General features: G+C 44.5%; 1 protein-coding gene across 3 annotated transcripts in view; it reads left to right on the plus strand.

Annotated features, from left to right (window-relative positions):
• ehbp1l1a (EH domain binding protein 1-like 1a) overlaps window positions 1–27,327 on the plus strand; it is a 46,916-nt gene that overhangs the window by 4,833 nt on the left and 14,756 nt on the right. The window contains exons 2-14 of one of the 3 annotated variants that reach the window (XM_062515865.1): window positions 2,349–2,406; window positions 5,852–5,947; window positions 6,291–6,344; window positions 6,972–7,150; window positions 8,544–8,662; window positions 9,287–9,331; window positions 10,376–10,648; window positions 12,004–12,219; window positions 12,841–13,068; window positions 13,940–14,923; window positions 15,157–15,420; window positions 15,640–15,699; window positions 16,043–16,145. In XM_062515865.1, coding sequence (XP_062371849.1) covers window positions 2,349–2,406; window positions 5,852–5,947; window positions 6,291–6,344; window positions 6,972–7,150; window positions 8,544–8,662; window positions 9,287–9,331; window positions 10,376–10,648; window positions 12,004–12,219; window positions 12,841–13,068; window positions 13,940–14,923; window positions 15,157–15,420; window positions 15,640–15,699; window positions 16,043–16,145 — 2,679 coding nt within the window. Of the gene's footprint in view, window positions 1–2,348; window positions 2,407–5,851; window positions 5,948–6,290; window positions 6,345–6,971; window positions 7,151–8,543; window positions 8,663–9,286; window positions 9,332–10,375; window positions 10,649–12,003; window positions 12,220–12,840; window positions 13,069–13,939; window positions 14,924–15,156; window positions 15,421–15,639; window positions 15,700–16,042; window positions 16,146–17,643; window positions 17,879–21,648; window positions 21,712–21,810; window positions 21,877–22,436; window positions 25,382–25,471; window positions 25,518–25,948; window positions 26,162–26,444; window positions 26,964–27,327 lie in introns of those variants that run through there. The other 2 variants (XM_062515863.1, XM_062515864.1) reach the window with 2 other exon arrangements.

Here is a 27,327-nt window from a genome sequence, read left to right on the forward strand (position 1 = left end):
GGATCATTTAATTGAAGTGGGTGATTATAGAATAATGGAATATTTCTGCTCTGTGGTTTTGGAGCTGATCTGAGAGAGAGAATAGCAGATGCCTCGGAGTCAAGCAGACAGCTTTCAGCAGCGAGTCTAGCACAGGTAGAGCCACACCCTCCACTAGAGACCTGCTGGCTGCTAACGCCAGAGGAAGGAAGGGAGAACAAGTCTCTGCTGATAGCTTTCATACCTCTCGCCGACACATACTCATTTACACTTACACCTACACACACACAGACAGACACACACACACACACACACACACACACACACACACACACACACACACACACACACATACACAGACACACAGACACAGACACAGACACACACACACACACACACACACACAAACACACACACACACAATCTCTCTCTCCCTTTCACTGTTTTACATATACACACACATATGAACTTGCACGCTCATTCAAATGCACATACACACACACACACACACACACAGAGACGTACAGAGACTTACAGGCAGCCATCGAGATTTAGGAACAGCACAAACTCAGTTGAAATATAGCAATCATCGCAAAATGAATTTATAATTTGCTGCAATACATCTGACACTCAGAGAGACCATAGCTCAGAGGAGGGGACACGCCCTCCCACCTGCGTGCCGTGGCCTTGCCTGATCATATTCCCTCTTATATTGCACATGCCTCTGTAACCTGCGTTGTGTTGAACCAGTGCACACGCCTGGACTCGAACCCGCGAACAGTAGCACCTCGGATCGGAAGTCGAGCGTGCTGGCAATCAAGCTAAAAGCCCAGGCTACTGCTGTAGCTTTCATGCCAGCAGCACTGAGGTGTCAGGGAGTGAGGTTTACCAACACTCCACACGCACAGCTAAGCTAGCTGGCATCCGTTGCACCTCTTCGTTCACATAGGGGCCGTCATAAGACCCACATTACTGCCTCAGCTATGTGTGTGTGTGTGTGTGTGTGTGTGTGTGTAAGAGAGAGACTGAGGGGGAGTTTACCTACTGTGTTTATCTGTGTCAATTTGTTAGTCTAGGTTCAGGCTGTGACTGTGTCAACATGGGTGCTGTGGGCTGCCATACTGTATGTGTGCCATTATAGCTCAGTGACACACAGTGTGTGTGTGTTGTGGGTGTGTGGGGTGTGGGTGGGGGGTGGTGTGTGTATGTGTGTGTGTGCGCGTGCGCACGTCTGTGTGTTTTTAGGGTGTGTCTCCCTAGTGCTCGTAAGCTCGTAAGAGTATGTTCCTTTTGTCTGTACGTGTCGTCCAGCATCGCCTGTAACAAATCCCTAATTAGCGAGTGTTAATCCATTTACTAGCTCCGTGCATATGGGGACTGGCTGCTTAAATACAAAGCCTGTTGATCTGTAAATCAAAACCACCAGCCCATCGACTTCCTGTTATCATGTCATATTTATCTGTCGGAGATGTTGATGTTTTCCCTGAAACACTTTGTTGTGAAAGTGAGACAAAGGGGTGTGAATGGGGGTTAGTGTCCTGTCCTCCCCTGTCCTGTCCTGTAATGTCCTGTCCTGTCCTCTCCTGTCCTGTCCTCTCCCTCTGCTGCCCTGGCCGGTATCCTCACGTAGAGGAGTGCCAATCCTCCTGACTCCTGCTCTATGTGGGTCAGTCGAGTAACCCAGAAGCCAAAATGAGCATGTACACGCAAGCGCGCACACACACACACACACACACACACACACACACACACACACACACACACACACACACACGCACACACACAGGGCTGATCCTCCAGCTGTAATCCACATGTCTGGCGGTGCCAGGGGCTTAAGCGGGTGTCATCGGGGAAATGACATTTTTGGGTTTTGTTTTGATTTCTTGGCTGTGTTTCATGAGGAGGAGGAATGTAGTAGAGCTGCGTTGGTGTCTCTAGGCGGCCCTTGTGTCGCGTAGTGAGCACTGTGATGTCATCGGAGAGGTATGACTCCACGCCTGTCACAAGGAGGAGGTTGCCCAGTGAGTTGTGCGAAGAAAAAAATCTTGTCAACAGTTGTGGGACAGTAGATATTTCTACATTTTTGCAAGGTCAAGGCTACTGAACCTGTTGCCACTCTGTCCAATGCATTACAGTTTTGTCAGCAACAACTTAATAAAAGCTAACCTTCTTGTCAAATGGTTAACTTCACATCAGACATTGATAATTTCTCTCTTTTGCCAAAACACCACTTAGCACTATTTGTCTGGAGTTACACAGTCTGATTTATTCATATGGGAGCCAGGCTCTTGTTTTGGCTACTGCTGATGTCACTGGGTCTCTTCCATTGTTCAACTGATAATGTTCCATCTGTTGCATTGTCATTGCAGGCAACCAGACAAATTGAGGGTGGTTTGGACCAGGCGAAATCGACGCATTTGCACAAAGGTAGAGTGAATATACTGTAAATGTCCCCCTCAACGTTTTAGGTTCTTGTGCCAGCCTGCAGCTGTTGCTTCAATAATAGCATTACATGGTAGGCCTGTATGTGATGGGGAGCGTACCTATGTTCCCCAGGTCCTATGTTCCCCGGGTCCTATGTTCCCCACTTTGTATTAGACCGGGGAACATAGGATCCTTTTTTTCTTACATTTTAGAAAGGGTCCTATGTTCCCCGCTTTTCCTAAAAAGGGTCCTATGTTCCCCGGTATGTATGGAAACCGGGGAACATAGGACCCTTTTGGGGGAAAACGGGGAACATAGGACCCGGGGAACATAGGGATGACCCCTATGTGATGACATGCATGTGGCTAGGATTTTCAGACCTGCTTTAACATGAATTAACAGTAAGTTAATCGCCATTAGCATACGCTACTTTTCCTTGTAGGTCCACTGCCTGTTATCTTAGATCATAACAAGGGAAGCTTGGTTTTAATAAACACAAGATAGCATTAGCACAGTCTTTAGCTGTCGCGAGCGTTTGGTATCAGGCAATGGAGTGGTGCTTGTGTTTGTTCAAGTGTGAAATCACTTCAGACTGATGAGAGGGTTCTTCTTCCATACAAAGGTGTTGTCACTGGGTCAAAGTCGTAATAGACATGACTGGAAGAGTAACAGTCATTATTAGAGTCTCTTAGCTTGAATTTCTTTAGAATGTAGTTGAGTGCTAGCCTACTCAACAAAGAGAACACTTCACCTTCTCTATCCCATCTAGTCAATACCCTTTGCCCTGGCACATTGAAAACTAGTGTGGTAGCAGGGCTCAAACACACAGTTTGTCTTTCATTTTATGTGCTCTTAAATGAGGTGTAGTAAAATTGTTGATAGATAGACAGTGAAACATTAAAAGTTGATTTAAAAATAAAAATCCCAACTCTTCAGCATGTGGCTTGGACACTGTTTTACCTTGTAATAGCAGATGCGCTTCAAGCTGTACATTTATCATTAAAGTCTGGCACATTTCCTTTGACCACTTTCAGTCAGGTTTCCATGCTAATGAAGCATGCTAATGCATGCTCAGGAAGGCACTACCGAGGCCTTAGGTGCAGAACAACTAGGTTCTGCAAAAGCTTCTTCCCTACCGCTATAAGACTTTTAAACTCCAAGTAACCCCCCCCCCACCCCTCCCCCCAATACTGTGCTTATGGGTATATAGCTAAAATATTTATTATCTATTTATCAGTGACTTTTTTTGAAATCTTTTTATTTTAGTTTTTATGCGGAGTCAGTGGCAACGACATTTCGTTCCACTTTGTAACTACAAGGTGAAATGACAATAAAAACCTCTTGACTTGACTTGACTTAATCACAACACTGAGACAGTTTTTATTTTTTAATGACAAACACCTCAATACAGATGCAGGCAAAACATCAGTCCTAGTGCAATTGGACCTTAGTCTTTGATACCCTTGATCCCAGCATACTAATACCTAGACTACATTGGACTCGAGTATCTCAGGTATAGTTATAAACAGGCTCAAATCATGCCTACAATGATCAAGATATACACTGTATTGGCTAAAGTATTGGGTGACCTGCCTTGACTTGCATATGAACTTAAAGAGACCCTATGCAACTTTTTCATAGTCATAAAGTCGCTTACAAATCGTTGTTTTGCTTGACTGACCAGTTTGACCGAAAACAGTAATATTTCCTCCCGCCCCCAGTGTCCCTATCCGCTATTGCAACCTTGCAGTTTGTGCAGGAGGCGATCGCTCCTTGTTTACATCTGGAAGTCTGAGACGCGTAAGGAACCAAAAGAACCACGCTTGCAATGTATTTATATATAGCCTATATGTATAAATATAGCCTACACGCTAAAGCTGTAGGGGAAGCTCTGCAGAGAAATATGCAAGCATAAAACGAGCGAAAACGAAAAGCGAAACCGAAACTGGAGATGAAATCGCCAATCCTGCATAGTTTCTCTTTAATTGACACCCCATTCTTAATCCATAGGGTTTAATATGACGTCGATCCACCCTTTGCAGCTATAACAATCTCCGATCTCATTCATCCTAAAGGTGTTCTTTTAGGTTGAGGTCCGGACTCTGTGTAGGCCAGTCAAGTTCATCCACACCAAACTCTGTCATCCATGCCTTTGTGGACCTTGCTTTGTGCACTGGTGCACAGTCATGTTGGAACAGGAAGTGGCCATCCTCAAACTGTTCCCACAAGTGGGGAGCATGGAATTGTCCAAAATCTCTTGGTTAATGCTGAAGAATTCAAAGTTCCTTTCACTGAAACTAAGGGGCCAAGCCCAGTTTGGGGGTGGCAAGGTCTATAAAGCCATGGGATGACAGAGTTTGATGTGGATGAACTTGACTGGCCTGTATCCTGACCTCGACCCAATAGATAACCTTCGTGATTAATTAGGACGGAGACTGAGAGCCAATTTCCTTGTCTAACATCAGTGTGTGACCTCACAAATGCGCTTGGAAGAATGGTTCCAAAATTCCCATGAACACACTCCTAAACCTTGTGGAAAGCCTTCCCAGAAGAGTTGAAGCCATTATAGCTGCAAAGAGTGGACCGACATCCACTCTATTAAACCCTGTGGATTAAGAATGGGATGACACTTAAGTTTATATGCGAGTCAAGGCAGGTGACCCAATACTTTTGGCAATATAGTGTATATCCCCAATCATTTTTACTCATACTAATATTTGTTTATTATTGCTATTTTCCTTAAATGTAGTATTGACCATTTTTAAATTGTTTACTGTTAAATTTAAATATTGTATTGTTGTTATTTGTATGTTGCTTTGGACAAAAGCCATAACCATAACCAAACAATTTGATCTCCTATCATAGTTAAGGTGATGACATCCAAATGATCTCTGTTGCATAGTGACTATTGCCCCTTGAGTCTCTGATCTCCAGTTAGTTACAGTACAAGATTGACTTCATAAAACTACTGCTGCTTCTTTATAAATCATTAAGCGGACTGTTCTCTGAATTAAATGATTGTGTAATTTAAATTAAGTTAACATTTCAAAATGTAATTGTATTATTTATTTTTTATTTTAAGATTATTTCATGTAAGTGGAGTTTAGAAGAAATGTGTTAGATCTCAATCAGAGATCAGTTATTTCTTGTGAGACAAGACATTTTTCTCTGGGTTGCCCCATGACACAGGATGTATACATTTCCTCAATAACCCACTCTTGTCAAACCTAGCAAAACAAAAGCACCATGGCAGCTAGCATAGACACATTTAACATCCTGATTGAAATGCTAACACAATGATGTATTGCAGTGGGATATGACATTCGAAACCCCTGTGACTAGCCCCTGAAATAAAGTGTTGTCACGCTCTGTCCTCTAAACTAGATTAAAGGGTTTAATATATCTCTGTCCCGGCCTGCCCCTCCTCTCTCCTCTCCTCCCCTTCCAGTTGCATGGCTGGCAGCCCGGGATCAAGAATCCCTACCGGGGCATGGTGGTGTGGCAGGCACCCGAGAACGTGGACATCACAGTCACACTCTTCAAGGTACTCCAACGCACACTGTTGAGACACTCAAAGAAGGAAAATGAAAGAAAATGATGGCGAAATTCATGAATGTGTATACTTTTTTCATGGATGCATATACTTTTTTATGTATGAGCAACAGTAAATTAATCAAATGGCATTTATTTGATTGAATGCACCAACCACTTTGGTTAAAATGATTACTCACACACGCACTCACACACACGCACACACACACACACACACACACACACACACACACACACACACACACACACACACACACATATACACACACACACACACACACACACACGCATACACAATGTGTATAAGTACTCAAAATCATATGCACCTGTTTCAGGACCCAAATGCAGATGAGTTTGAAGACAAGGACTGGACATTCATCATTGAGAATGTGAGTCTCCTCAGCTCTTCTCTCTCCTGCAGCACACTGCCAAAAATACTGTCCTCCTCCCTCCCTCCCTCCACTGTCTTTCAAATTCTCGACAGACACCCACACATGTTCAGTAGTCCTCTCTCCCCCACAAGGATTACAAGTGGCCACAGCCCCCTCAACATCTCAGTAGAAAATACACTTAAATAAAGGCATGGGCGTTGGATCTTAAACAGCACACTGCTGTGCTACCATTGCGTATTTTGAGTGGGAATCAAAGCCATTGCTTATTTGCTCTTTTGCCAGTATGCATGATCATGGGAAGTTGCTCATAGCGCTACGTGCAGTAGCTTCAGTAAAGCAAAGTGAAGTAAAGTAAGTGGGATTGAGCAGATTCTTTTATCGAAAGTGACAGGGACTCGCAATGCCGGGTTCGGGTTTTCAAAACTGTGGCAACTGTTTCTAAGGCGGTGACACTATCATTGATTCACCACGCTCCCCACATCTCCTGTAAACACGTTATGAAGGGGGGCGCCACTGGAACATCTCTCAAGAACGGACATGTCAGTGGACATGAATACAGTAGATGTCCAAATGAATGGCTATTATCACTCCCACTCATAAACTGCTGTCCTTCCCAACCCCCAGGAGACTAAAGGCCACCGGAAGGTTCTGGCCTCCGTGGACGTCAACATGAAGCGCTACGCCAGCGCCACGCCCGCCCAGTACGAGCTCACGCTGAAGCTGAAGCCCCTGTCGGTGAAGGTGGTGGAGGCCACGCTCAAGCTGACGCTCTCCTGCGTCTTCCTCAAGGAGGGCAAAGCAACGTGAGTACAACCTGAGACGTGACGAGAGAGAGAAAAAAAAACATGGCGGATACAGTTACAGTTAACATAACCAAGTTCAGTTCAGTTTCATAACCACCAAGTCATGTAACCTCAGTGGATGCAGACCTCAGCCAGTCACCAAAAAGGAGTAAAAATAGGAAGAAGAATGATCTGCATAGGTACAGACCCCGATAGTATATCAGCCAGTGGTACACCCAGGAGGAATATTTATGGCAAAGATGAATGGGCCCTATCTGCATAGAGCCCACCACTGCTACTGTACAGCCAGACTGCTGTCAAGTATTATGTCAAGAGTGCTTTTTACAAGTACCTGGCACTCAACTACTGATGGTGGCAGTAGGCATACAGTGGTGTCGACCCTGCCTGCCAGCACTTTTAGAGTTCAGGATCGAACTCACAGACACTGTGATATAAGCCTGTAATATGAGAGGAGGCTGGGGAATCCTTTGGACTTTTCTACGTACTCAACTGTAGGCTCACTTGTCAGCACACACGTGAGAAGGGGAGAGATGTTACACTGGAGCCAACTACTGCAATACGCTATGTATCAGCAACATACAGTTAAACGGTCAGTTGTATAATCATCAGCAAACTAATCATTTGTATTGTTTGTGTGGATGCAGAGTTCAGCCATGCAAAAGCAAGTAAAGCAATAGTTATTAACTTCAATTACACCAAATAAACATGCCTAAGGTGACATCATTTGTTTGTTCAGCCTGTTTTGGAAAGTATGAGTCATGTAGCAATTACTAGGACCATTTGTTCAGATGATTTAAATGAACAAGACAAGTATGCCATGCCATCTCCTACACCTCTTACTGCTCAATATGCTAGACTACCCGTCTATCATTACCTCCATTTATTTACATCTGAGGATGACCTCAGGTTTTTGATCAGCTCGTTGGAGAATAGTGTAACATTGAAAGATAGATGTATGAAGACAGCGTAAATAACTGGGGTCAGTCCACAGTGCATGTATTGCATTGCCATATTATGTGTAATTTAGTAAGCATCCTCTTCATCAGGTAAATAGTGCTCATCAAAGTAAAGGCTGCTTTTGACATGGTGCAGAGAAGCATAATCTGGATTACACCTTTTTGCATTTTTTTAATTGTAAAACAGTCTTCATTGTTTTCATACATATTCCAAAATGTCCTAATCGATCGCTTCTTTTTGTGTGCAAAACACCCACGTTTCCCTTCACTCTCCCATCATTGCATATGCATATAGCTTTTAAGCTCTCCTATTGCAGACAGAGTCCGGTTTCACTCATGCACGGTTCTGTTTGCATATGTGATGCCGTGCTTTGAGGCACATGGAGTGATGAAATAGCACAATGATTTCTGCTTCTCTGCTGCTGTTCCCCATGCAGGGATGAGGACATGCAGAGTCTGGCCAGCCTCATGAGCCTGAAGCAGTCGGACATCGGGAACCTGGACGACTTCAGTGATGAGGAGGAGGACAAGAGAGCCACCACCAGCCCTGCAGCAGGTGGGCATATGTTACTACAGTGCAGATGTGGACGTGTGCCGTGTGTAACACAGTAGATTCATGTGCAGCAGAGTTCTGTGTGTATCGCATAAGCACCTGTATGAGCATTTACATGCAGAACATGTGGAGTTACAGTGTAGGTGCAGTGTACACACACACACACACACACACACACACACACACACACACACACACACACACACACACACACACACACACACACACACACACACTCTCACAGCACACATTCACACAGTCTGATATGCTTTTACACTTTCTATACTTTAATCACTTATTGGTGTCATATTGTCTCCCTAAGTGTGGTAAAATAATAATAATAATAATAATAATAATAATAATGCATTTTATTTATATTGCACTTTACATCAAATCAATAATCTAATATAGTATGGATATTGACATAAACCACTGCTTGTGGTTTAGTGTTACATACACAACATATATTTGAGAAGTTCATGGTTCTGACTCTGTTGACTTCCATTGGTTCCTGCTTGGCTTCTCCTCTCCTCTCCTCTCCTCTCCTCTCCTCTCCTCTCCTCTCCTCTCCTCTCCTCTACTCTCCTCTCCTCTCCCTTTCCTCCTCTTCCTCGTCCTCTTCCTCAGCACCCCCTGCTCCCTCAAGACGAGTCGCGGGCCCAACGCACACAGGTAAACAAATAGCTGCCACCCTCCTCACACCCACTACCCTTCCCACCCCTCCCCTCCACACCCACACACACTTCCTCCTCTACATCTATCGCTCCATCTCCCACATCCACAAGCCATTGAGATGAAAGGGCGTATTAAAAGAGCACCAGTGGCTGAAGCATTCCCTGCAGTACCCAGACTTGTCTCAGCATGTTGCCCATTGTGTGTATCTCTTTTGTCCAGTGTATGAGTTGGGAGAAGTGAAGGCTAACTGGACAGTTCCAGGGTACATGGCGGTGTTTCAACCGTTGCTTTGCTGTGCTCTTTTAACAGCCCTTATCAGTTCATTTGAAATGACGATATTCATGTTTATTTAACTAGTTTCCAAATACTGAGCCCAACTGCACTCAGCAGTGGTCCGATTTAGGTCACTGTTTTACATTCTGTTTATTAATTAACATTTAAATTAGACTATAATTACAATACATAGAAGCTGTTCAGTACAGTTTGAGGCTTCATATTTGTGGAACCCAATGAATATTAATGTGCAGAATTTCAAATGATGTTGTCAGTCACCCATGAAATCCTGTGATTTAATCAGATACTCTGTGAAAAAAAAGATTGTGCAGAATAAAAAATTGAAATACCTTTAAAGGGATATCTCTAGTTCTCTACTAAATGAACTTATTAGAGCCAGTTTTGTTCATTGTGGGTTATGGATGACCATAACCATGATATTCTGCTGTTTACTTGGAGTGTTTAATATGTGAAATGAGTATCTGAGCGTCATCACTCTTCATTCTGTAGTCTTCCTCTTTTCTTTTTCTATCCTTCCTTTCTCACTTCCTCCTCTCACTCTCAACACGTGACTACTCTCCTCTCTCTATCTGAGATGCTCTCTCTGCCTCTATCTCTTCTCTCTCCTTTCTCCTCTCTGTTTCTTCCCCTCTTCCTCTGTGTCCCCTATCTCTGTATGGCCTCTGTCTTTATCACATCACTTTTCTCCCTCTATGCCTTCCTTCCTCTCCTTTTCTTCTTCTTCATCCTCCTCTTCCTCACCCTCAGCCCCCACTGAGATGGAGTGGAAGAGCGCTTTCACCGTCACCCTCCCTAACCTCCCTCAGCTCCAGTCTCTTCCTCCTCTCCCTCTCTCCATCACCCCCTCCGCTCCTCCCCACTTCCCTCCTCCTCCTCCGCCCCCTCACCTCGCCGCCCCCGGCCCTGCTGGCAGTGCCCCCCAGCAGGTGCGCCCGTCGCAGTACTCCTTCACTGTGCCGGCCTTTATCCGCGCCCACCCTCCAGTCCTGCCCAAAATCTTCCAACCAGCTGCTAGATCAGGTATTGAGGCACGCCGTGCATTGTGGGCCATGAAGTTTTTGTTGTTATCTTCTTAGGTTTCTTCCTAACAAATCAGGGATACGAGTGATGTTACGGTCAGAGATGTATTGATCTGTAACCGGTCATGGTTATGCTATGGAATTCAATACAATGGCAGGCTCAGTCTGCTGGCAGCGCTTGACAGTATAGGAGCAATCAGCTGATTGAATTGGAGCACTGCTGGTCAGAAATAGACCCATTAAACAGATGAGTGAGGTCACTTCCCGATCAGCACAGGACACACATCGTGTGCACTTCCCCTCACAGTTGACACTGAGCTTTTATGCAAATCTTCTCTCTACCCTTCCTCAGTGTTTTCAGATTTTTTATTTATTTTTTGACACTTTTCTCTAACTCGAAATTACAATTAGTCAGTGGTTCATACATTAAAAACCGTATGTTATAAATGATTTTACCAGTATATATAGTAGTGAATTACTGCTCTGTGTCAAGGGTAGCTAGCCTAGAGGCACACAGCAGGTGCAAGACCCCCCCAACCCAGGCAGAGAGTTTCTGGTGGCTTGCATGCGGTTTGGCATTCTACTGGGGCCAGCGGCACCCCCTGCTGTTTAGAGGGATGTGAACACAGCACAAGTCCACATTATCCCAGCGCCTCACTGCTCCTCTCAAGAGACATCTCCCCCGGCCTCCCTCCCCCACTGATTTAAGTATCAGAGTGGATATAGCAATAGCGCTAATTGGTGGTTGTTAAAGAAGTATCTACGGCAAGGTTTGAATTATTGTCTCAGAGACGCAGCATGAGCTTAAGTGTGGGGCTATTTTGGGACTGTTTCCCGCCTCTTTACGCTCGTTAAGGAAGTGACGTCAAATAAAAGTACTGCTTCAGATTATGTTGACACATATTGTTGCAAGCAGGAGCAGCAAGACTGAGTACACAGCCATTAGATATTTATTTATGAAGTTTATTTATTTATGAACTAGACACCATGTTTTCAAGTTTTATCAGATTTATGGAGGCCAAAATGAAGGCCATTCATTTATTCACATGCCATGATAGGTTTATTCTTCTCATTATCCATACATCTGAAATGGATAGAGTGCATTTTTTTCTTTCTATCATGCGTCCTATTTGCGTTCTTTCTATTCTACATCCTATTTGTCTGTTCTTTCTGTTAATTCCATCTCTTCATGCGTTCTTTTCTCTCCTCTCTCTGTATTTCTGTCTCATCACTTTCTGTCTCTTTCTTTCTGCTATTACCCCTATCTCTGTATCTGTACCTTCCTCCCTCTTCCCTCTCGCTCTCTCTCTCTCTCCTCTTTCCTTTTTTTTCTCTCTCTTTTCCCATGATGCTTAGCACCTATGTCTGTCGCTCGGCGACCTCAGAGGGTCTCAGGTGACCCTAGCCTGATGGAGCCCAGTCCCCCTGCTGGGACCACCGCGGCTGCCCCCGTCCCTCCCCTCCCTAAACCGAGACCCCTGTCCTTCACGGGGCCCAGCACTCCTCCTCACCCCTCCCCCTTCTCCTCCACACCCCCTCATGTTGCCCCGCCACCCGACGCTGCGCAGACAGGTACAGCTTGTGTGTGTGTGTGTGTGTGTGTGTGTGTGTGTGTGTGTGTGTGTGTGTGTGTGTGTGTGTGTGTGTGTGTGTGTGTGTGTGGACAGTACCTCTTATTCCCCAGCTCCTTATCTTAATTCTTCTCTTTGGCCGCCTGTGGTGCTATAAGGTGTGGAATTATCTTGTTAATAACAGACATGGCAGTGACCCTGCAGTGCAAAATTATATGCTGTAGTTTGATTATACAGTGGCCTGGGATTAGTTTTTTGAGACCTTTATTGTAGGTTTCTTTGATAACAGAGTCTGCTAAAAGACTAGATTTAAATGTAGATTAAAAAAGAAAACCTGAAGTGGTCGGTTGCTGCAGCAATTAGCTTCCACTTTAATCAATGGAAGTGACTACACCGGACGGGCTAGCGGCGCACACAGTCCTCTACAACTATTTTATGCTCCAAGAGTGGAGCGCTGCAGTTGCTGATCCAGTGTAGCCGGGCTCTTAGTTTTTCCTTTTCCATTTCCATTCTGTTTTCATTGTCATTCTCTTTTCTCTCACTCATCTCGTCCTTTTCCTCTCTGCCTTTCCTTCTTGTTTCTCCTGCCATCCCTCTCTCTGTCCCTTTGCCTCTCATGTAGTCACCTACTCTACTGCCCGCTCCAGTGCTTGGAGACCCCAGAGTTTCCCGTCTCTTCGCTCCTCTCCTTCCTCGGTCCACTCTCCTCCTCCTCCTCACCTCGGCGCCTCCCCTCCCAGAGCGGCCCCCTGCTCGGTGGTCCGGCGCTCTAAGTCATTCCGTGATTCCCTGGCCGAGCCCGGCTCCGCCCTAACTAGACCCACCAGCCTGCCGTCTGAGCCCGAGCCAGGTAGAGGACAGGACATATAGGACCCATCACTCTACACAGCAGCAGCAGAGAAATAGCACTATCACTCACAACCTCTCAAAGAATGTGTGAAAACCTTGTGCCACATTTTAGGAAACCTTGACCAAAATTTCCCCAAACGTGTCTTAAAATACTAATTAAAAGCGCACACAACAGGTAAAGGAGATGCCACTAGGGGCAAGTGGAACGTGCAATGGGAATGAGTGTCTGGTTTGTTTAAAGAATTCATTTGAGTTAACTTAATTTTGTTAAGATTGACTACTATGGTTTACAGTGTGTTCCATAGATCGTATAGAATGTCAGATCCTCAGGATTCCAGTGTGCCAAATTAGGGATGTGTCCATTCCAGAGATAGCCTAGTTGCTTGGAGTGCTTGGAGTTAGGGGGTTGGAGTCCTTGGTGTTGCTCTCATCATGCACTAAGACAGCAGGCCTTGCTTGAATAATGTGTGAGCTTCTTCGCATTATTATGAATGATCATTAATGGAAGAAAACATAGCTAGTTGTTTTGTTGTGTATTTCATATACTGTCAGTGTGAAATGTTTAGTCTGTCACTGAGAAAACCGTTTCAGTATTTTAACTTTTCTTTTACCTTTGTCTTCTCTTCCCCATATCATTCCAAAAACACTGTTGACATGTAACACTCATTACCATCAAACATCACCAACGTTGTCTATGTATTTCTCCCTCTCTCTGTATGTCTTTTCTTTTTTTGCTTCACTCTTTCCTCTATCTCTCCTTTCCTTCCTTATTTCTATTTCTCTATTTGACTGTTTGCCATCAATCTGGCACCACACTCATTCATTTCAATCCATCCCTCCACCATTGCATTGGCACCTCCTCGTCCTCACAGCCTCCTGGCAGAAGGAATGGCGGCCGCCCAAAAACACGACCCCCCTCGGCCCTGTGTTCCCCCCCTACTCCCCTCCAGTTCTCTGTCCTCCCCATGCCGCTGCCAACGTGCCTGAGGCTGTTCCTCTGCAGGCGGTGCAGGGCTTGGAGACCCTCTGTAATCCTCTGTCCCCTTCCCTACCTGTGCAAGACCCTCCCCTTGTCCAGTCCCCTGTCTCTGTGCCCGTCCACCCTGTCGCTGTACCCTCTGCTTCTAATGTCCAGTCTGCTACTGTCACTGTGCAAGCCACTGTCCATGCGCCACCGCCCCCAGGGGAAGCATCTCCCATAGCGGTGGCCTCAGCCCTTGTCCCCTCTATGGAGTCAGGTATGCCACCTTTGATTCCTCCCTCTGTCCAGTCCACCTCCCCTGCTAGGTCCTCTCCGGCTTGGAGGGCTCCTCGCCCAGTTCGGCCTCCTCCCCCTCCTCCTGACCAGGCCGCTCCTCCCAGTAAGCAGTCTCGATCTGGAGATCTAACCCCTCCCCCTGCGTACTCTCCCCCCTCTAGTAGTGTTCCGTCTCCAGAAAGCGTTGACCCTGTGCTGTATCTTCCCCCTATCCCCCCTCGAAAAGGCTTCCCTCTTCCCCTGTCCACATCCCTTGCCTCTGCCCCTGGTCCAGCCCCCTTCTCTGGCTCTACCGATCACCCCCATCCTCCCCTCCAGACACCATCCTCCACCCCGGCTGAATCCCTGTCTGAGCCACCTGTCCATGCTAGTGTCCCTGTTAGCATCCCCGCTCCTCCTGTGGCTCCCTCTCTCTCCGATGCTCCCTCTCTTGCTCCCTCTGACTCTGTCCCAGCACCTTGCCCCAGTCCAGCGTCTCCTCCAGTGTCCCCTGATGTGTGTGTGCCTCCCGCTCCCTGTCACCCCCCTCTACCTGTTGTCTCTGATGCTTCCCATGCCGCTCCTGATGCTGCTGCTCCAGCTGTTGTCTCCTCGTCAGGTACAGAGAACGGAGAGGCTGAGGTCCAAACATGCCCACAGCACAAATGCTTGTTTGACCTCTCCCTCACTGTGATTGGTTGAAGTAAACAAACAAACTAACTTAAAAAAAAGAACCTTTCAGTTACTCTTTCCAATTTGGTCATTCCTGTCTTTCCTTTTACACTCTGTGTCCTACCTATTCTTTTCTTTCTTTCCCCCTCTCTCTTTCTCCTTCTTTCTTGGCTGCCATAGACTCTATCCCTGAGAGACCCCTCCAAACCTGCGAGTGGAGGCACCAGGTGGTGCCCACTGTGGTGCGTCCCAATGTCAGAAGGCCACAGGTCACCCCTGCTGTGGAGACTGCTGTCCCTATGCCCATGTCCTCTCCCCTCTGTCCCAGTCCTGCTGTGCTCTCCCCCCTGCCCTCCTCCATCTCTAGTCCTCCTCTTCAGGGCCAGCTCCCCATTTCCTTGCTGCCAGGCCCTGTCTCTGCTTCCCTCTCTGACGCGCAGACAGGTACTCATGTTGTGAAACATTTTACATTCAACAGGGACACAGTAGTCAACAAATGAAGTGATACTGGAGGAATAAAAATGAGCTGGTTGGGCAAATAGTGCTCCCTCTGGTGGTTGTAGTTTGCATCGGTGGTTGCATTGGAGCTGTGTGAAGTGAGGCAAATGTACTGTATCCTGGAGAGCTGATTCATTTAAAATGGTGCTTATTATGTCATTACAGAGTACCAGAGACAGTTGAGCACACTGGCAGAAGAGGAGCTCTCCAGTTCAATAAGTCCAAGTGAGTAGAAATATAAGCAAGCCTACTGTATATATAATTGTGTTCGTATCATAACTACTGTATGTCATACACCCATTGAGATTTTAGATAATGGACCCTAATTTATATGGTGGGGAAAGTGCAAAACTAATCAACAAGTTCTAGTGCATGACGTAGAGCTATTGTGTGCCATGAGGGAGCATTTAGCCGACTCATTGCCCACGGTGTTGCATTTGTTTATTGAGATTTTGTCAGTAAATTAGCTTTAGTTAGAGTAAAGACTTTGCACTTTACACATCATTCAAATTTGGGTTCATGTAGTCGTTGCACATTCTTATATATTGTTGATTGTTTTTTACTTTAGCGGAAGAAAAACAAATGAACCTTCGGACAGAATCAAGAGGCTATGAGAGAAAACGGGAAGGCGACTCTGTGTTCGGATTGGAGGTTATCAAGGCAGCAAAAGGGTTAGTGATAATAAGATGCTTGAGTTGTGGACAGAAAAATGAACATCTCGCAGCTTGATGTTCAGGCTCTTTATATAAAATAGCAATGCTTTGCATCTCTTTTCGATTTGAACGTGGTTGCTCTACTGCATTTGCGTGTTGTGGCCACAAATTACGGTGGTAATTGTGGTGGAGTGTTTATTTGTTCGACACTTACACATTAATGAAACAGTTGTATGAAAAAATGCAATTGTAAATTGCTATGTAAAGCATAAGAAGTCTGCTGTATGTTTTAACCACAAACTGGCTCCAATCATAATCTTGTGCTTTTTTATGCTAGAAATGTTAATCAATAGATTTATAATAATAATTATTATTATTATAATGATAGCATTTATATATATCACTTTTCAAGCATTGAGCAGAAAGTGCTTACAAACAAACATGAATAGTGTTTTTTCTATGCAACAAAAGTACTTCACACACAAGGCACAAACAAACAAATAACAAATATTTAAGATGCCGAAGGAGTGGTATACCAGCGTACCCTTGACACCAAGACGAACAAAATGTAATAATAGGAAAGTCTGTGGGCACTGACGACTGCATGGCCGCAAAAGGTCTGAAGTGAACTACAGACCAGCCCGGTGGATTTGCTGGCAGTCTAGAGCGCAGTCTGGAGTGCTCTTGAGTAGAGCCCACCCAGGCAACACCATAGGACAATGCTAGGCTTGGTCTTCAGGGCTCCAGAGGCACAGGTCAGGTGTCCTGAACAATTTCTGCTGACAAACAGGCTCTGGAAAAGGTAGTCTGCTGTTTATGCAGTGCTTCAGCCACCTGTGTTATATCTGCAGGCAAAATAATTTTGTGTTGTTTTATGATGTTGTCAACAACGTACATTGCAAAGAAACACCCAGTTGTGCTTTTGTCATATTGTCATATTGTTGAAATGGAGTAACTTTACTAAGGCTTGGCTCATCTTGCAAATGGAAATTGAGCATGAACTGCTTTGCAGATTTTGATTGTCATGATATAATCTGTTATAAAGATTTAAACTGGTGCTGGTTGATGGCAGTGCCACTAGCTGCTTTGCTTTTGGTATGCATTGCAACTACAAGCCTATGTCATGTGGCTTGGCAACTACAAACCCTATTTTATCCATTTAAAAAAAAAAGTATGATTGATTTGAGAATTCACATGTGATACATGTTTGAGTCTCTGATCATTATGCCTCTCCTCTTTAGACCGGACAGTATGACATCTATGCTGCCATCTAGCCCAAAGAAATCCAGTCTCTCAGAATTCACATATTTTGAGCTGCCAAAAACACGAAGTGATGGTCCAAAGACACCTCCCATAGAACCATCCCTTGACCCCACCCCTCTCCCGGCCTCACCTATGAGCTCATCATCAGTGGTGGTATCTGCGTCCCCACTACAGTCTAAAGAGGCCCCCAAAGCCCCTGCATTTGTTTCAAACCCAGCACATCATTATTCACACCCTACGTCCGTCTCTGGACAGGGTGCTGTGTTTGCCCCTGAGAGAGACAAGGCAGTTCTTCCCCTGTCTGTGCACCAGTTTCCACATAGTGCTTTGTTAGAGGGAAAGGAGTTGAGAGACTGGAGAGAAGAAAGGCAGACAGGAAAAGAATGGAAAGAAAGGAGGGATGAAAAAGAGCAGAAAGATATCCTCTCTTCTGAGAGAAAAGCACCCAGGAGCATAGGGGATCTTGAAAAGGCTCACTCAGATTGGGGGTAAGTGTGGCATGGCACCTTTTGACCCAGTCCACAGGCTTATTAATGTTCACACTAATTACATCAAGGTTGGCGTGTGTTTTCCTTCCTAGTTGTATTTATTCTTGATTTAGTAAACTTTTGGTTCTGGTCTGGCTTGTGTCAAAAGGAAGCTTGTTTTGAAGTTTTGACTTTTTTAGATTTTCAGATCTTAGAGGCCAGCAGCATGAGTGCTTTTATGCTTCCATGACAGCATGAACAGTAGCGCTATAGGTACCATATTGGATGATAATATTCTCTCAAACAAGGCCATACTTTACATGCACTCTACTTGCATGTGAACAAGCAATTCTGCTTGTTATGTGAATATACGTATTTAATCTGCGCTTTCATCATCCTTGAGGTCTCTGACTTTTTCCTCTGGTATCCCTATCTCTTAGACCTAATACCATGGCTGCTTTGCTGCCATCTTGCCCGAAAGCCTCCAGTTCTCCCGGGTTGCCATCCACAATAAGCCATAGTACAGATGAGGCCCAAGCTGGGGAGTGGACATTTGATAGGAAAGTGGTGTTGGAGAAACCTTCCAAAAGCATCTCCAAAGTTGCTATCCTTCAGGGCCCTGCACCTGAGAGCTTAAGCAAAGATGAAGAAGAATATGCAGATACAAGGGGTATGACATACTTAACACCAAGTTGTCCAAGAGAAGCTAGGGTTCCAGGACTACCATCTACACATATGCTAATGGCAGATGGTCCAAGAGTTGTCAGAGATCCAAACATGGTGGATCTTCTTTCAACCTGCCCAAGACTATCTAATATTTCCGGTATTCCATCCTGTCAGCAAATGAAGATGGGACAGCCAAAGGGATGCTTGTGGTCTGAAAGTAAGAAGGCATTATGGCAACCCAGTTGTAGACAAAATGCTTTGGTGCTTGATTCCCCAGCCAAAGCATATGAAGACAAAGAAGCCAGAGGACATATGGTGTCTCTAGTCCCAACTTGCCCCCAAGAAAGCAGAATTCCAGGGTTTCCATCCGCACCAAGACCAAAAATGAATCCAAGAGCTCAAATGCCAAGTATGATTGATATTCTACCAACATGCCCCAAATCCACACATATTCCAGGATTGCCAACTGTAATGGCCTCAAATGAAACACTGGCCTTGAAGTGGCCATCTGCAGATATTGTATTTTATAGACCATTAAAGGAAAAACCAAGGATCCTTCATTTTCATGACCTTGGTAAATTCTATCATGATATGGAAATGTTAAAAACTATGGTGGTTATTGTGCCAACCTGTCCAAGAAAAGCTAGAAACTCTGGTTTTCCATCTGTTCCAAGAGACCCAGACAAGCTACACTTAAGTAATGCTCCAAGCATGGTTAATATTTTCCCAACTTGTCCCAAATCCTCAGGAGTTGCTGGGCTACCTTCAAGATCATGTACAGACTCTGGTGGCTGGTTGACATGTAACTTATTGTTGTGGGATAAGCCAACGAAGAGACAAGCATCTGGGATACACCACTTTTCAACAGACCACATACCTTTGGAGAAAAATATTAACATGACAAACATGAGGCCATCTTGTCCCAAAATGACAAAGATACCTGGTTGTCCTTCAGCACCACAGCCTGAATTATGCAGGGCTCCTAGTATAGTGAACCTTGTGCCCTCGTGCCCAAAAGTTTCTAAAATGATGGGCTTCCCATCAATCAAGGCTCAGCTAGATATGCCACAGTGGCACCAATTGGACAAGATACCTTTTGGGGTCAAACAAATAAAGAACCCATCCAGATTATTTAAACCTTTACTTCCAGAAGGTGGAGATATTGGAAGACCCATGTTTAAACTGGCCCCCACCTGCCCAGAAAAAGCAAGAGTTCCTGGTTTCCCATCTGCTCCAAAGCCTGAATTGGAGAGGGCCCCAAATATGACAAATTCTTTACCATCTTGTCCAAAGATATCCAGGGTCCCTGGAATACCATCTGCCAAAAAGTTAGTGGAAGAGTTTGATATCAAAGGTTGGTCAGTCATGCAGTTGCCATTATGGATCAAACCTTTTAAAAGGAAGCCATATCAAGCCATACGTTTGCAACCTGCACAGTATAGACCAAGAGATGACTCTGAAAGAGATATAATTAAAAGTATGCACCTCCTGGTACCATGTTGCCCAAGAAAAGCATCAACTCCTGGGTTTCCATCATCACCAAGGCCAAAGGTGGACAGCACTCCAAACATTATGAACCTCCTGCCATCTTGTCCAAAAGTTTCCAAAATGATGGGCTTCCCATCAATCAAGGCTCTTAAGGAAGAACAAGATATGCCACCATGGCGCCAATTGGACAAGAGACCTTTTGGGGTCAAGCAAATAAAGAACCCATCCAGATTATTTAAACCTTTACTTCCAGAAGGTGGAGATATTGGAAGACCCATGTTTAAACTGGCCCCCACCTGCCCAGAAAAAGCAAGAGTGCCTGGTTTCCCATCTGCACCAAAGCCTGAATTGGAGAGGGCCCCAAGTATGACAAATTGTTTGCCATCTTGTCCAAAGATATCCAGGGTCCTTGGAATACCATCTGCCAAAAAGTTAGTGGAAGAGTTTGATATCAAAGGTTGGCCAGTCATGGAGTTGCCATTATGGATCAAACCTTTTAAAGGGAAGCCATGTCAAGCCATAAGTTTGCAACCTGCACAGTATAGACCAAGAGATGACTCTGAAAGAGAAATCATTAAGAGTATGCAACTCCTGGTACCATGTTGCCCGAGAAAAGCATCAACTCCTGGGTTTCCATCATCACCAAGGCCAAAGGTGGACAACACTCCAAACATAATGAACCTCCTGCCATCTTGTCCAAAAGTTGCCAGGATTCCGGGAATACCGTCCATACAAATTTCCAAAAATGAGTTATGCTCAGCAATGAATTGGCCATTAGGTGTTCAACCTTTTTGTGTTAAACCACGTAAGAACAAATCCTATGATTCTGCTCTTGTTCTACCAGTTCATTACAGAATGATTAAAGATCAAATTATCATCAGAGGAATGTACTACCTTGCACCAAATTGTCCAGGAAAAGCCAGAAATCCTGGTTTTCCTTCAGCTCCAAGACCCCAAGTGTTCAGGGCACCTACTATGGTCAGTATGATTCCATCATGTCCAAAGTCTTCAAGGGTCCCTGGTCTACAATCCTCTCAACAATCTAACACAGGTTGTGATACAGAGATTAAATGGCATACAGATATAACACCACTGTGGGAAAAAACAAGTAAGGACCAGTCATGCCTGCACATATTGGACTGTCCATCCCAATATAGCTCAATAAAGGACACATGTGCTATGAGAAGCATGGTGTCCTTAGTGCCATCCTGTTCAGCAAATGCAAGTTCACCTGGTTTTCCCTCTCTGCCAAGGTTAGACTCCAGGCATTTGCCTGGCACTTACACAGCAAAAGACAAAGATGATGTGTTGGTTGTTGACAGAAATCCATGTCAAAATTCTCTTGTCCAAAAGTCTGTCTCAGTGTTGCAAATGAATCAGCCACCTGAGATCAGTGAGGTTATGGAAAGGTTATTGACATCGACACCACTTGAACCAAGTGAAGATCACATTTCTGACTATCTTTCCATGGCCTCTAAAAGTCATATAGAAATACCTTGTGAAAAACTGAAAACTCAGAATGTCAGTAGCCATAAACGAACATGTCCATCTGAGCCAGACCATCTACCTCTACCTGCCCATATTGCAAATGATGATGAAGAAGCAAAACCAGTCTTAATCTCTGTACCAACCCATAACAAGGAGAACACAGGCTTTGGGGGAAAATATAAAAGAGGAGATGAGGGCACTCTCGAGAGAGGGTAAGTGTAGGAGACTGAAATTGTGTTTCGTGGTTATATCAGACTCCTTGCTATTGGTATCTTTAAAGTACATAGAATATTTGCATTTGCACTTTTCAGGCATATACAGTGCAGAATGTGGCACTCTTCTCCAGATACTCCATTGATTTTGACTGTTAGGGAGAGGTGAGTTTTGATGGCATTCTTGTGACAGTGTGTTACCTAAGTGCTACTGCTCAGTGCTACTGAAAAATTAATACTGCATCCAAATAGGATTGGAATATTAATTCCAATGTGTCGACAGCAGATAATTAATATATTTGTTCCACCCTTTCTTGCCATGTTCTTTCTGTCAGTTAGACAGAAGACTAGACTGTGTTTCTGTGTAGAATGTGTATTACAGAGATAAGCTCAAGTTTATTATGGAATACATGATTGGAATATATCCTGACTTAGGACTTAGGAGCCAGAAGTGTGTTAAAACTGGTCTGATGTCTCACTGTTTTTGCTCCTCCATTTCCATGTACATATATTAACCTGGCTTGATTTGAGTGGTGTTTACTGGAATGAAAGGTATTGTTTGTGTTGAACTTCTGATAATTTCCTAACAAGCACGCACACATGCTTGGTATCTGTGTGGAAGTGCCCTGTCATGGCGGCATGCTTTTTGTGGCATGCATATTTTCCAAAGCTTAAGTATCTCACAAAATATTAAATGTCTCACGAAAATATCCCTTGCTCTTCAGATCTGGAAATGCAACTGCTCTGGTGCCAGCATGTCCAAGAGCAAGCAGTATCCCAGGATTCCCGTCTATGCAAATCAGTAGTACAGACACAGGATTAGGGAGCTTCTCAGTGGACAAAAGCACATTGTGGGAGAAACAATCAAAGGCATTGCGTGTCTTGCAAGTGGACATACCAAAAGAGCAAAGAGACATGATGACAGGGATGGTGAACTTAGGACCTTCTTGCCCAAAGAGGGCCAGAGCAGATGGTTTTCCATCTGTAGACTCTCCAAAATCAGATGTCTGTCAAGTTGAAAGGGCAACAAATATGGTAAACCTTGCACCATCTTGTCCAAATGTAGCTAGAGTCATAGGGATGCCATCCATTAGCAATGCCTACATAAACGAGATAGCTTGGCCAGTTAACAAATTCCCCACATGGCAGAAACCTCTAAATAGAAAAACATCAGTAACTATATTGTCCACCCCATTCCCTAAAATCTCAAAACGAAACAAAAAAATTATGAAAAACATGTTTGCCATTGTTCCCTCATGTCCCTCAGCCTCAAGTATTCCTGGATTCCCATCAGCAAGGAGAACTCAGAAAGCACAAATGCAAATGAAATCTTTGTTCTCCTCATGCCCAAACAAATCTAATATTGCTGGTATCCCTTCAAAGTTAGTCCAGCCAGAGGACAACCCTAACATTGAGTGGTTGAATGTCAGGGGAGATCTGTGGGTGAGGAAACCACAGAAAATACCAGATTTACCCAAGCAGATATTTGTAGAGGACACAAAGATTTGTAGCACGATGTGGGCTCTAGTGCCATCCTGCCCAGTTGCTGCCTCAGTCCCTGGTTTCCCTTCAGCACCTCAGCATATAACAGATAAGCATCAGATACGAAAAGAGCCTGCCATTGAAAATATTGTACATGCTTGCCCCAAATTGTCTAGAATTCCAGGAATGCAGTCTCAAGATGAGACTAATTTTGAACAAAGACCTGACAAAACTGTTTTATGGGACAAGCCTCTTCAAATGAAGAGTTTTGCCATAGAAATGTTAGATTCAGGTTATCAAACGGTTGGTAAAGATATGGTGGCTTTGGTGCCTTCATGCCCAGGAGTTGCAAGACATCCTGGGTTTCCATCTGCCCCACGACTCCAAGTTAATATAGCACCAAATATGGTAAATATTCTCCCATGTTGCCCAAAGTTGTCTATAGTTCCTGGAATGCCATCTCAAGATGAGGCTATTGTTGAACAGATTCCTGACAAAACTGTTTTATGGGACAAGCCTCCTCAAATGAAGAGTTTTGCCATAGAAATGTTAGATTCAGGTTATCAAACGGTTGGTAAAGATATGGTGGCTTTGGTGCCTTCATGCCCAGAAGTTGCAAGACATCCTGGGTTTCCATCTGCTCCACGACTCCAAGTTAATATAGCACCAAATATGGTAGATATTCTCCCATGTTGCCCAAAGTTGTCTATAGTTCCTGGAATGCCATCTCAAGATGAGGCTAATGTTGAACAGATTCCTGACAAAACTGTTTTATGGGACAAGCCTCCTCAAATGAAGAGTTTTGCCATAGGAATGTTAGATTCAGGTTATCAAACAGTTCGTAAAGATATGGTGGCTTTGGTGCCTTCGTGCCCAGAAGTTGCAAGACATCCTGGGTTTCCATCTGCCCCGCTGCTCCAAGTTAATATGGAACCAAATATGGTGGATATTCTCCCATGTTGTCCAAAGATAGCAAGGGTTCCTGGTTGCCCATCCATAGAGAGTGCTTTAGCCTCAGAATGGCCCAGTGACCTCAAGTTCTTCATTTGTAACAAGCCATTAAAAGATAAGTTGATAGGAATGTCAGGTGTTACTCATTACTCAAGCCTGGAGTATAAAGATATGTATGCACTCAAGCCATCTTGCCCAGCAAAAGCATGTACTCCTGGGTTCCCATCAGCTCCACAACCCAAGTGTTTGGAAATGTCCAATATGATAAATATGACATCTTCTTGTCCGAAAGTGTCCTGTGCTCCCGGGATCCCTTGCACTGAGAGACGGCAGACTGGGCCATGGCTTTTTATCAACATGCCAGAATGGGAGAAACCATTTAGAAAACCACAGTCATTGGTACAGACTTCCTCTGTCCTGGAAAGTTTGCCAAATGAAAGTCATATAATGCAAAGAATGGTATCTTTTGCATCAGTATGCCCAAGAAAAGCTTGTGCTCAAGGTTTCCCCTCTTCCGCGCTGCCTGTAGTTAAAAGGATGCCACATATGTCTTCCATTCTCCCATCCATCCCAAGAGTCAGTAAAATACTCGGCATGCCCTCTTCAACTATGTTGATTTTTGACAAAAGCCATTCAAAGTCATGGTCAGTGCGCTCATTTACAGAGGTCAAGAAACCACTGAAGGAGAGGTCTGCCATGATCACTGCCTGTCAGTATGATAGAGAGACTGTGGCAAACATGTTTCTCCTTAAACCAACATGTCCAATTAGGGCTACAAATCCTGGCCTTCCATCTTTATATAGGCCCCCAGTAGTGGAGGAATATACATCAAGTGTGCTTTATCCATCATGCCCAAGGGAGTCTTGCATCCCTGGAATTCCCTCTTTACTGATAAACCAAGCTCAATCACCAGAAGCTGCATCATGTAAGCAGCTGTCACTGGAGAGACCTTTGAGGGGAACACAATTTGGAACTGCACTTGCCTATCCCACAACTGATAACACAGAGGTTTATAAAGATATGGTGGCCTTGCTACCATCTTGCCCTAGAGAGGCAAGGATCCCTGGTTTCCCTTCTGCTCCTCCTCCCCCTAAAGTTGTCTCTGAAAGTCCAGCTTGCCCGGAGATAGCATCAACTGATTTAACTGAGAACATTGTTGAGGTTATCACAGAGCAAAGTGTAGTGGAGGATACAGACGTGTTGGATTTGGTGACATGCGAGGAAAGTGAAGACACTGGTAAGAGAGTTATACTGTTGAGTGCTCTTTCTACTTGTGCAATCTTTTGTTATCATTTGGAATATACATTATTTGTGTATTTTGTTGAAGGAATATGCATTGAAGTGAAGCACATAAGTGATATTTCATTTATTGGGTAAGTTGAGCAGGTTGCTTTCTGCATGGATTGCAGTGTTGAAGTGTGTTCAGCTGAGACAGAGAAATATATGATGTTCCCTGGTCAAATCTCACAAAATAAGGGTCAAGGGTGGTCTTGCACAAAAGAGCTTAAGGATTTTGAAGTGCTGTGTACTCTTGAACCATTCTGGTTTCCAGTCTGAGCTTGCAAGTATTTGCACATTGGCTGCATAATGTTGCATGTGTTTGATGAAGGCCGTTTGTGAACCCTTTGTTAAGCTCTTGCTCTTTGAAGCTAGGCAAGTAAGTTCTACCTATCTATTTTGGTTTTGTTGTGATGTTGTTGGTTTGTTTTGCATGTGTGGTGTCCAGTATGTTTACAAATATCCATACTGTATCCTCCCCACAAACTCTCTCCTGCAATGCCCAATGTGCTGTCCTTCTTGTCAGCGAACCTGGTAGTCCATCCAAAGGGGAATGTAAAGAGGATGTGGTCCTTGTAGAGGACAAACCCTCCCCATCCTCTGCACATGACACTGCAGACCTCTCAGAGTCTGGGCTTGTGTTAGATTGGGAGGTGTTGGAAGCTGAGGACTCTTCTGTAGAAAAAGAGGATGGGTCGACAGGCCTTGTAAAGACAATAGTTGATGTCTTTCACAAAGGGTAAGTGAACAGTGTGAGTTAGCTTTGCAGACAGTGTGACATACTTTACTGATACTAACTTACCCTGTTCAATTAGCATTTGTTGACATACCTTAACATCATGCTGCCATCCCATTGACTCTTTCAGAGTGTTTCCTTTGCTCTGCTCTGTATCACCACATAGTATTTCAGAGAGAAATTTCTGAGACAAATCCATGGTTGGGGCTGGAAGCCCTGGCTCTCTTTCCCTGCAGAGCATCTTCCTGTGTTTGTTCATGGTGTCAATCCTCCACCTTTCTTATAGTTATGAGACTGTTGCTGCAATATTGCATCCCTCGAGCCCATCATATCCACATCCCACTGATGAGGACAATCTCAAGCATTTGTCCTCCTCTGTGGACCCCGGTGATACTGATGAACTTGTTCAAAGCAAGGAGGAAGCAATGGGAGCATCATCATGCCTTGGAGCAGAGGAAGCAGTGAGGTTTCCTGAAAGTGCAGAGCCATATATGCACCATTTATCTGAGGGCAGATCTGAGTCGGCTTCAGAGGATGAGTGTTGGCTGGTTGAAGGTAGTGGTTTTAGTATGATGAAGAAATGGCCTCCTCTAACAGAGCATGATCTCTATGAGATCACTAAAGAGGAGGAATTATCTGGGGCAAAGGAATTGGAAGAGAAAGTGGACTTGCTGAGCCAAACTAAAGAGAAACCGTCAGTACAGGAGGCAGATTCTGGACCAAGTAAGGCATTGGAGCAGAGCATACCAACACTCCCTGTTGACACGGAAGAGGAACAACGTAAACTGATGTTTCTGGAACAGGGGTGAGTGTCTGCAAGGCACTTCTCACCATGGTTTTTGGGTGGCTGCACGGCTTTCACAGCACTCAGTGTCAAACACTGCAGGCATAACTTTACCTTCCCTCACGTTTGCATCCTCACATACATAAACAGTGCTTTTGACGCCAGTGTTTGTGTGTATGGTTGTGTGCTGTCTGTGGTTTTTGAAGGCTCTTTGTTGTGTCTCTGGTTGCAAATAAAATGTTAAATCCATTCACCTTTGTGTTGTAATGTGGCAGCTTCCCATTGGTGCAATATTAATCTTAATGTGTGCATGTCAGACGTCTGTTGAACGCTCGTGCACACGTGAACTCGTTAGTATGTTGGTTGGAATTGGTTTCATTGAAAG

Source organism: Sardina pilchardus, chromosome 16 (assembly GCF_963854185.1).
Source record: "Sardina pilchardus chromosome 16, fSarPil1.1, whole genome shotgun sequence".
Taxonomy (NCBI): Eukaryota; Metazoa; Chordata; class Actinopteri; order Clupeiformes; family Clupeidae; genus Sardina; species Sardina pilchardus.